General features: G+C 30.5%; 1 protein-coding gene and 1 long non-coding RNA gene across 3 annotated transcripts; one reads left to right on the forward strand and one right to left on the reverse strand.

Moving 5' to 3' along the window:
* Positions 1–41: 41 nt before the first annotated feature.
* On the forward strand, positions 42–9,157 carry LOC145037567 (cytochrome B5-like protein). 2 transcript variants are annotated; one of them, XM_078986256.1, is made up of 7 exons: positions 42–181; positions 824–903; positions 7,866–8,144; positions 8,262–8,299; positions 8,464–8,541; positions 8,676–8,767; positions 8,939–9,157. In XM_078986256.1, the coding sequence occupies exons 3-7, from the start codon at positions 7,994–7,996 to the stop codon at positions 9,003–9,005; spliced, it is 426 nt and encodes a 141-aa protein (XP_078842382.1). In that variant the 5' UTR covers positions 42–181; positions 824–903; positions 7,866–7,993; the 3' UTR covers positions 9,006–9,157. The 2 variants fall into 2 exon arrangements, with proteins under 2 accessions (XP_078842382.1, XP_078842391.1); XM_078986265.1 differs by having other exon boundaries at positions 824–884.
* A 615-nt stretch (positions 9,158–9,772) lies between these two features.
* On the reverse strand, positions 9,773–10,393 carry LOC145037580 (uncharacterized). Its single transcript, XR_013678913.1, has 3 exons — positions 10,166–10,393; positions 10,011–10,048; positions 9,773–9,846 (listed from the first exon to the last, which is right to left on the reverse strand). It is a non-coding gene; the product is annotated as an uncharacterized LOC145037580 (long non-coding RNA).
* Positions 10,394–11,478: the final 1,085 nt, after the last annotated feature.

Raw genomic sequence — 11,478 nt, forward strand, 5'->3', positions numbered from 1 at the left:
CTACTCGTTCTTTGTCCTCTGATTTCATTCTTCATTCTCGTTCCCTAAAACGATTAACCATATTGCATTTTGGAAGAGCAGGTCCACCGGATATCAGAGATACTTATAACCTATTCACTGCTCGTCCTCAACATCACCTTTCGTAAATTGATAATTTCATCATTCGATTTTGTCTTTCCAGGTACAACTGTTTTTCCCCCTTTTTGATAAGTATGGAAAGGTTGTTGATTTTTTCATCCCTAGAGATCGCAGGTACAGTTTCCCGCAATTAGATTTAGTGGTTAATGTGCAATAATAGGATTTCTCATGTTTGTGGAATCTTGCATTTGTAGTTTTCTTCTGTAATATTTTTCATACACCAAAGTGATTGAAACATTTATATTTTTGGAGCATATATGGCTAAATGCAAGAATTGGTAACCAAATTTTGTTTATTTGTTTGTTATTCTTTAATATTTTTTTCTATTATAACATATAATTTCGTTGTGTCTAAAGAAATTTTTTTTGCTTATATCATTACATTTCCAATTTTTTGCTTTGAAAGTCTATCTAGTTATTGCAAGAAAAGTTTCTTAAAATCTTTGTAACTATTGATAACGATGTTATATTAGGTAGAATTTCTAAAGAACAATGCATAAATTGGAAGAAATGAGCATAGGTGTTAAAATAAACAGAGTCACAGTCTCTTGCATTTAACCCAATTATATTATTAACTTTCCCATAATTTGTTTTGATTCTGCTATAAATTGAAAATCTTTATTCCAATTGTTATTGTCTTAGCATATTTGACTTTACTAATTATGTAATTCCTGTGTTGATTATAGGACTGGGGATTCTTGGGGCTTTGCCTTTGTTCGATATAAGTATGCAGATGAAGCCCAGAAGGTAGTGGACAAGCTTAACGGTAACAACTGAATTTCCATTTCTTTAAAATAATCCATTTCATGAATTAGAAAAACAATCATTCCTTTTTACGTCTATGCCATTGCTTTAGGAAGAGTTATTGATGGTAGAGAGATAATGATTCAATTTGCCAAGTATGGACCTGATGCTGAATATGAGTCACAGTCACTTTTGTTGCTAAATATAATCACAAAAAAACATATACATAACAAAAAAAATTAACTCCGTCGTTTATAATTTTTTAGTTATTATTGCCGATTCAAAACCCAGCTAAAGGAGAATGTTTATAACATTAACTATAGTAAAGACCAAAAGGCCCCAAATTTTTGGTTCACTTAGAGCTCCCAAACTGGTTGAGCCGCCCCTGTGGGGAGTAAGCACCCAGTGACCAGCTTGGGACTTGGGAGGTGGCAATGAAGATTTTTACGGTAGTTAGCTAATTACATTACATAACTACTAATATAATTATCGGGGAAATCATATATTCGGATAGAATGATAAGATTTTGAAAATTAGGGCAATTTGGAAGAAAAACTAACGAAAGTTTATAAAACATAAAATCTGTTTGGAAAAAATCTTAGGTGGTGATTGTTTTTCTCGAATTCTAATAGTTGTGTCACGTAAACATTTTGTTTCGCAGACTGTTTGTTTTTTAGATGACTGTATATTTAAAAATATTTGCATATCCTCTTCTTGATGCAGATAAATAAAAACGTATGTCTTGTAACATTTTCTAATATTGTTTTGCTTGTATTTAACTTTTATAAAAGACAAAATTACAAAAATGGTTTTTATGGTTTACCAAAAGTCACAAAGTTAGTTCCTGTTAATTTTTTTTGATGCAAATGGTCCTTGTGGTTTGCAAAACTTACAAAGTTGACCCTTTTTACTAACACCGTTAATATATAACCGTTAGGGACTGAATCTGTAAGGGTATTTTTGTCTTTTTAAGTATAAAGGGACTAAATTCGTGACATTTAATAAACCACAAGGACCTTTTTTGAAGTTTGTTTGGAAAAAAAAAATTAATTAAGTGGGGAAGGCTAGAACTTGAGACCTTCACCCCGTAAAATGACAACAAGACTTAACCATTTGAGTTGGAGGCTTACTTGGTTATAACTTCCTAAAACTAACTTATATAATAACAAAATCGTTAATACATAAATAATAAATAAATTATTAAAAACATTTTTATTACATAATTTTTTTTTTTAAAATAAAACAAAATTTATTTTAGTCGTATTATAAAAAAAATAGTTTTTTACAAAAAATTTGTATGTATTTTTTATGTATTTATTTAACATAAAATATATTTTTTTATATCTTTAAAAAATACGTTTCGTATAAAAAATATGTTTTTGTAAAATATTTTTTTTTAGCCTTTGAAATAATAATAATTAACACTACTCACGAGATGAAAAAATATATAAATTCTTTTGGGTCGCTACTTCTAAAATACGTATTTCATCTTATTTAAAATACATATTTCATCTTATTTAAAATACGTATTTCATCTTTTTTAAATACATATAACCGAAAAACAGTTTTCAAAAAACTGACTAGACTAATTGGTTTTCTGAAAACCGTTTTTCGGTTATATATCTTATTTAAAATACGTATTTAATCTTAATCGTAAGTTCTAAATCGTATGGTTAAAGTGAAGATGAAAATAAATAGTTATATAGCTTTTTGAAATAACGATAATTAATAGTATACTTGACATTAAAAAATACCGTATAAATTATTTAAATACATAATAAAATCGTTGTTAAGGTGTTTTTAATACATAACCGAAAAAACGGTTTTACAACTAGCGACCCAAAATAATTTATATATTTTTTTAGGTCATGATTAGTGTTAGTTATTATTTCAAAGACATAAAAAAATATATTTTACGAAAACATATTTTTTATACGAAAACGTATTTTTTAAAGATATAAAAAAATATATTTTATGTTAAATAAATATATAAAAATACATATAAATTGTTTGTAATGAACTATATTTTTATAATACGACTAAAAATAATTTTTTTATTTAAAAAAAATTACGTAAAAAAATGTTTTTAATAATTTATTTATTATTTATGTATTAACGTTTTCATTATTATATAATTTGGTTTTAGGAAGTTAAAACCAAGTGAGCTTCCCGATCAAATGGTTAAGTCTCATTGTCATTTTGGGGGGTGAAGATCTCAAGTTCAACCCTTCCCCTCTTCCTTCAGTCAATTATTTTTTTTTCCCAAACAAACTTCAAAAATGGTCGCTGTGGTTTATCAAATGTCACGAATTTAGTCCCTTTATACTTAAAAAGATGAAAATGCCCTTAGAGATTCAGTCCCTAACGGTTATATACTAACGGTGTTAGTAAAAAGGGTCAACTTTGCAAGTTTTGCAAACCACAAGGACAATTTGCATCAAAAAAAATTAGCAGAAACTAATTTTGTGACTTTTGATAAACCATAGGGACTATTTTTGTAATTTTGTCTTTATAAAATAAAAGTAACTCTTAGTGTTATTTTTTATTTTTTTTACTTTGTTCTCCATTTTATTAATCTAATTATGCATTAACCTATATATATATATATATATATATATATATATATATATATATATATATATATATATATATATATATATAACATTTGGGTTAATGCATAATTACATAAAAAAAATAGAGGAAAAAGTATAATATATATATATATATATATATATATATATATATATATATATATATATATATATATATCTTTACTACTTATAAAAGAAATCTAACTATTTCTATAAATAGATTGAATATAATAATATTATTTTTTTAAGACGTACAAACGAGTAAGCTAATATTACAAACAACCATTAATAAAATAATATTAAATTTTAAATTTGTTTTGATTCCTTATATTTCTCAGCAAAATCCTAATTTCATGGTCATTCAAAATTTAAAACCTTTTCATCCTAATACGCTTCAACAAATATCCTTTAAATGTTGCATTTGCAGCTGATTAAAATATCTCATAGCAGACGTGTGTTTGTTCTCTCCACCTTATAAACCCTGCTATAAATCCCACTGCCATGAAGTATTTCCCTTATAAACCCTAATCGTTTTTCTCCCTCTCTTAGACGAAGACAATGTGTTTTCTTTAAGAAAAAAAGTTTGAAAATATTCCAATTTCTCAAAAAAATTTACCCCAAATGCGAAACTAGGTAAAATTTTCCATTTTGCGAAGACTACAGGGATGCGAAATGAAAATTCTGCACTTGTCTTTTTATGACCCCATTTTGCGAAGTTGGACCACTTATATTATTTCTTGAAAAGATCAGGTGCCAAATGCGAAACTCTAAGCTTTCTTCCCCAATTCGCATTTATACATTAAAAACTTCGCATTTTCATTCAAATTCTTCGCATCTTGCATCCATCCGTCTTTGAGTTCATTCGCATTTCATCGCATTAACTGAGAAATTAATCAGTTGTCTCATATTCGCATTTCAGTTGTTTGAGAAACCCAGATACGAACCCAAATGCGAAACCCACTGATTTCAAATGCGAACCAACCAAAAATCATCAACCACGTACTTGTGTCACCAAATGCGAACTGAATATCACCATTAAATTCTCCTCGCATTCCATAGATGCGAACACAATCCAGATCTCCGACTCCAAGCTTGCGAAATCAAAATCAATTAACCTCAAACAAATCGTGAACTTCTTATGCGAACTGTTTTGACCCACAAAACCAAATGCGAACTCAATTGATGTCATATGCGAACTGATTTCATAGATGCGAACACAATTGATTTCATATGCGAATCCACATCCATCGATATGAAACCAATACCAGTTACAAGCAATTAGTAGCAACCATCGATCCTCTAATTTTCAATTACTCAGCCTTCGCTTTTCATACAACCCGTCGACCCTGAAAAATCGATAAACACCAAATGTCTCATTTTTAGATCGATTTTCTGATTAAATGTCATATTTGAAGAATGATCGATTTTCTGATTAAATGACCCCATTTTGCGAAGTTGGACCACTTATATTATTTCTTGAAAAGATCAGGTGCCAAATGCGAAACTCTAAGCTTTCTTCCCCAATTCGCATTTATACATTAAAAACTTCGCATTTTCATTCAAATTCTTCGCATCTTGCATCCATCCGTCTTTGAGTTCATTCGCATTTCATCGCATTAACTGAGAAATTAATCAGTTGTCTCATATTCGCATTTCAGTTGTTTGAGAAACCCAGATACGAACCCAAATGCGAAACCCACTAATTTCAAATGCGAACCAACCAAAAATCATCAACCACGTACTTGTGTCACCAAATGCGAACTGAATATCACCATTAAATTCTCCTCGCATTCTATAGATGCGAACACAATCCAGATCTCCGACTCCAAGCTTGCGAAATCAAAATCAATTAACCTCAAACAAATCGTGAACTTCTTATGCGAACTGTTTTGACCCACAAAACCAAATGCGAACTCAATTGTTGTCATATGCGAACTGATTTCATAGATGCGAACACAATTGATTTCATATGCGAATCCACATCCATCGATATGAAACCAATACCAGTTACAAGCAATTAGTAGCAACCATCGATCCTCTAATGAGGAAACAGTTTCCTATTCGATTGTGCTTTGCAATGACAATCAATAAAGCTCAGGGACAAACAATTCCATATGTAGGTATCTATCTTCCAGAACCAGTATTCTCGCATGGACAACTTTATGTTGCATTGTCCAGAGGGGTTTCACGTTGCAATACAAAAGTATTAGTAAAGCCTAACGAAAATTCAAAAGGTGATGGGGTTTATACAGCAAATGTGGTATATAAAGAAGTATTGCACGATTAATATTTTGTGTCGTCTTGACTGGTTGCTTTTTATTGGTTATTTGATGCATGATGTAACAAATAACACCATAGTTTGATTATATTGTCTTCAACATGTACTTTTTTTTAACATAACAATTTTGTAATGGAAACATATCACCGAAAGAACTCACGTGCCCCGCCGCTTTGCGCGGGTAGCCGGCTAGTATATACATATATATATATATATATATATATATATATATATATATATATATTACTGTAAATATATCGTAAGTTGCCTAAACTATATTTGATGGTCGGAACTTTTAAAATCATTTTCTATAAAGTTTTACATTATTATTTGAAAATTAATGCTATAAAGAAATAAAAATTATATCTTTGAAGTTCTGTTCCCATATTTTTCCATCAAAATAACCTGATGTTGGTTACAATTACTACATCCAAAATCCACACAACCTTGCAAATGAAAAATGCAAGTGAGGCCTTATCCAAAACGAAATATAGTAGCACAAAGCTTTATGTAGAGAGCTTGTGAATACATAGGGTGAAACACAATAATTTATAGACAAGGTAACACAACGGCTTCTTTGATTTTGACAAAGCTTATTTAGCCAAAAAAAAAAATATCATCATTAGGTTATTATTGTGGGCGTTATTATTTGCTACAAAAAGTTTAGTATGATCTTAAAAAAAAGGTAAATAACAAAAGAATAAGACTAGTTTGGTCAAAATTTGGTTTAAGCACTCCATTTTCGTTTGTTTTAAAAAATATTATTTACATTTACAAAATAAAATAAATAAACAAAAAAATACAATGTGTTTATCATGATGACACATGTCATTTTTTTCCACTAAAGCCTTTTAATTTTAACAATTTTTTCTGTTTTAATCACTAGAACAAAATTTTTATTTATTTGTTGTTAAAAGGTAGGTTTTTTCTTTACACATTTGCATTTTTTAAGAATGGTTTATTTGTTTTCACAAGGGTTAATGACTTCCGAGGGTAATAAGTTTACATTAGGTTCTCAATGAGTTTTTTTTTTTTTTTTTTTTTTTTTTTTTTTTTTTTTTTAACAATATGGTTGTTATAACCGTTTAAAAAAGATAATAATGTTTTTATTTTGTCCACAATAGATCCCTAACATCTTTTGTTGTACAAATTTTACCGTCATGGTTGTTATAACCGTTTAAAGAAGGGTAATAAGGTTTAACTGTGTCCATATTAGGTCCCTATTTTTAATATATTTATCATTTCATATAACTCTTTTAGAATTTATATTAGTATTTAGTTAGATGGCTTAATCATTTCATCTTCTCATTTTAGTCGTCTATTCACCACAACCACGATTTCAATCAAATGGTTACGTAAACCAATGGCAGAACCATGTCAAAGTAAAAGAGTATCCCCGAAAAGTAATGAAATATCCTCGATAAGTAATGGCTCCGCCAATTGGGTATCCTGATAGGCAATTACTTATCGGGAATACCTCATTACTTGTCGGAGATACTCTTTTACTTTGACTCCAGCTCTGTCACTGACTTATAAGCTGTCCGAAATTTATAAAATGACATAAAATGACATTTAAAAAATACGCTTTCTTAATTAATTAGGAGGTGTATTTGGAAATTTAAACCCTCACTCTTCAAACCAACAAGATGGGAGACCCAAGTAAGATCCACACAAGTGTGCTTTCTCTTACCCATCAAAAGACCAAAATATCAGACGATTTGAGTGTGGATCTTCTATCCATAGGGTCCTGTCAAAAAGTTCCTAAACACTACTTTCTTCACAGAAATACCAACATGCTGACAAGCATTAAAGAAAACATCCATAATCATATCATGTCGGTATATATGAAACCATGAAACTCTTTACAATGAACCGTTAGTCATTTTTATTTAATTTTTTTAATCAATCCATATAATACATAAATTCATAACCTAATTACAAAATAATCTAACTAAATACAATAATACTGTTCGAAGTAATTCGGTTATTCTAAATATCAAAAATATAATCAAAAGTAACCCATGCAAAATGAAATATAATTATTTTGATGTTTTATTTTTTTGATTCTTTTGCTTCCTGAACAAGAAATTCTTTTCTATTAATGTTTATTTTCAGGGACCATTTATACCAATATAACAATATACTGGGGCTATCGACGGCCATTGCAAGAAAGTAGAAACACTTCCACTTTCAAATTAAAACCCCAGTAAACCCTAATTTCTCTCTCTAGATCATCGACTAGAATGGCTACTCCCGAAACCTCCCGAGAACCCTGCCCAGATCGCATCCTTGATGACATCGGTAGCGCCTTCGGCATGGAGCTAATGGTAGTTACTTTGATTATTGGCTTCCTGTTGAGTTTGTTGTTTCTAGCCCCTCGATTCATCAAATCCGGTAAATCTTTTCATTTCATCTTACATTTCTTTCGTGTAATCCATCGAATCGGAAGTTTTCAATAATATGCACAAAATTTGTATGTATTTCTAATCTTCGGGTATTTGTGTAATGCAGATCAAACCAAGAAAGTTCAATCAGATACTAACATCAAGGTACTATCCTTAACATATAAGAATTCTGATGTTTGAAACAACCATGTATTTGTTATACAGACAAAATTGATGCTATGGATTTCAAAGAACACTAGATTTGTATTTCCAAAACAAACAAGTACCTAATGAATAGTATTATAATGTTGTACACTTTTTAATTGCAGACTGTAAAATCATACAACAAGGCTGCGGTTTCCTTGCATAACAAAAGGACAGATTGCTGGATCATCATCAAAGAGAAGGTTCTGTTAGGTTATATAACCTATAACAATACTTCATTCCATCACTATGAAATTAGGGGAAACCTAAAAAAGTTTATATAGAAATAGAGCCTCAATCTTTTTTCCTCATATATATGATTCTTGATCTACCATAGGTATATGATGTTACCCCTTATGTGGAGGAACATCCTGGTGGTGATGCAATTTTGGCTCATGCTGGTGATGACTCAACTGAAGGATTTTTTGGGTAAGTTTCTATGCATTTGAGAAAAGAAAACAACTACTTGAATTAATCTGCATAGGGCCCATTTAGATATAAGGAGTTCTTGATTTTCTTTCCAAAAATAGTCATTTGATGTGAGCAATTGGATATATTATGCAACCTAGATTGAGACTATTTTTATGAAATTTTATTCAGGCCACAACATGCAACCCGAGTATTTGATATGATTGAGGACTTCTACATTGGGGAGTTAGAGAAGTGATGATATTAAAATTGTTGATCATGCAGAATGATAGTAATCTATTTTAGCTGATAGTTTTTTCCTTTATATGTAATCCATTTGAAGACATTTAGATTAATTTGCATTAGTGTTGATCTTCAGGAGATTGAAAATTGAATAACTTGATTTGAAAATCATGTGTTTTTTCATGTGTAGTTTTCTATAGTTGTGTTTGTGTTACATGACAGGATGAAACATCCCAAAAATTACAACTAAAATTTTCTTTTTAAAACATTACCAAAACCATATTCATAAAAACCGTATCATAAATCATAACATAATTTCATAACATTAATTCGAAATACAAGCTTATTATCAGAGTAAAACATCCCAGGCTAGCTGATTATGGTGTGTGCACTGCAATCTTTCCGAGCTTCTCTTTTGAAAACTGAGTACCTGAAACCAAAAACTGAAACTGTAAGCACGAAGCTTAGTGAGCTCCCCAAACTACCACATACCATACAATAACATATAAAGCATATACTGGGCCTTGCCCACTCCATCGGACCGAGGTCCGGACTAACTGGGGCCTTGCCCCCTGCATCGGACCGAAGTCCGGGAACTGACTGGGACCTTGTCCCCTGCATCGGACTGAAGTCCGGAAACTGACTAGGACCTTGTCCCCTGCATCGGACCGAAGTCCGGACTAATTGAGGCTCTATTTCTATATAAACTTTTTTAGGTTTCCCCTAATTTCATAGTGATGGAATGAAGTATTGTTATAGGTTATATAACCTAACAGAACCTTCTCTTTGATGATGATCCAGCAATTTGTCCTTTTGTTATGCAAGGAAACCGCAGCCTTGTTGTATGATTTTACAGTCTGCAATTAAAAAGTGTACAACATTATAATACTATTCATTAGGTACTTGTTTGTTTTGGAAATACAAATCTAGTGTTCTTTGAAATCCATAGCATCAATTTTGTCTGTATAACAAATACATGGTTGTTTCAAACATTAGAATTCTTATATGTTAAGGATAGTACCTTGATGTTAGTATCTGATTGAACTTTCTTGGTTTGATCTGCATTACACAAATACCCGAAGATTAGAAATACATACAAATTTTGTGCATATTATTGAAAACTTCCGATTCGATGGATTACACGAAAGAAATGTAAGATGAAATGAAAAGATTTACCGGATTTGATGAATCGAGGGGCTAGAAACAACAAACTCAACAGGAAGCCAATAATCAAAGTAACTACCATTAGCTCCATAGCTCCTCTACTTTGAGCCCTGGCTGCAGTAATGTAGTGTGTGTGGAGTAGAGAGAAATTGGGTGAATTGAAGAAGAGATAGACTTGAGAGGGATCTACAAATGTTTCTAGATTCGCTCGCTAATTTCCCCAATTCAAAATCGTTGCAGCCAGGCGTTTTTATCGACTTAATACTGTTTGCTTTTATCGACTTCTGACTTGTTGACATTTTCGGTCCATCTACTAATCGTTTTTTTGACGTTTTTTGTTTTCTTATTTTTGTGTTTAAAAATTTTAGTCGGATTTGATTGGGTCAAAATTTAACTGGATCGTTTGATAGTTGCTAACTGGGTTATAATTGATTGGGTTACAAACTGAATTTAACTGCGATCGTTTGATAGTTGCTAACTAGGTTATAATTGATTGGGTTAGAAACTGAATGAGTTATAGGTTTTAACCGGGTCATAAAGGAAAACAACGGGGACTCGAACCAGAAAAAAAATGGGAACTTTTACAAAATATTGACTTGGGACTAAGCATCGGGTTCTAAGTTAGAAGACAAATCAAACAACCACTTATATCTGAATATGACCGTTAAGAAGTGTCATGGCTGATTCAAATGTTTTTATAAATGTGGTATCAATTTGTTTCTTAAGCAAGTGATTGATCAAAATGATTTTTGATTTGTTGTCATTTGTATTCCACTTATCAAAAGTTAGATTTGAGATATATCATAACTAGTGGAATGCTTATCATTGTTCATGTTGGTTAAATGTTAATATATATATATATATATATATATATATATATATATATATATATATATATATATATATATATATATATATATATATATCTTTACTACTTATAAAAGAAATCTAACTATTTCTATAAATAGATTGAATATAATAATATTATTTTTTTAAGACGTACAAACGATTAAGCTAATATTACAAACAACCATTAATAAAACAATATTAAATTTTAAATTTGTTTTGATTCCTTATATTTCTCAGCAAAATCCTAATTTCATGGTCATTCAAAATTTAAAACCTTTTCATCCTAATACGCTTCAACAAATATCCTTTAAATGTTGCATTTGCAGCTGATTAAAATATCTCATAGCAGACGTGTGTTTGTTCTCTCCACCTTATAAACCCTGCTATAAATCCCACTGCCATGAAGTATTTCCCTTATAAACCCTAATCGTTTTTCTCCCTCTCTTAGACGAAGATAATGTGTTTTTTTTAAGAAA

The sequence above is a fragment of the Lactuca saligna genome, chromosome 1 (genome assembly GCF_052625555.1).
Source record: "Lactuca saligna cultivar CGN05327 chromosome 1, ASM5262555v1, whole genome shotgun sequence".
Taxonomy (NCBI): Eukaryota; Viridiplantae; Streptophyta; class Magnoliopsida; order Asterales; family Asteraceae; genus Lactuca; species Lactuca saligna.

Excerpts from the sequence above, each read along its gene's own strand:
- LOC145037567 (XM_078986256.1), top strand. The coding sequence starts at position 7,994 with ATGGCTACTCCCGAAACCTCCCGAGAACCCTGCCCAGATCGCATCCTT. Across the intron at positions 8,145-8,261 it reads CCCTCGATTCATCAAATCCG|ATCAAACCAAGAAAGTTCAA; the intron begins GTAAATCTTTTC and ends TGTGTAATGCAG. Across the intron at positions 8,542-8,675 it reads GGATCATCATCAAAGAGAAG|GTATATGATGTTACCCCTTA; the intron begins GTTCTGTTAGGT and ends GATCTACCATAG.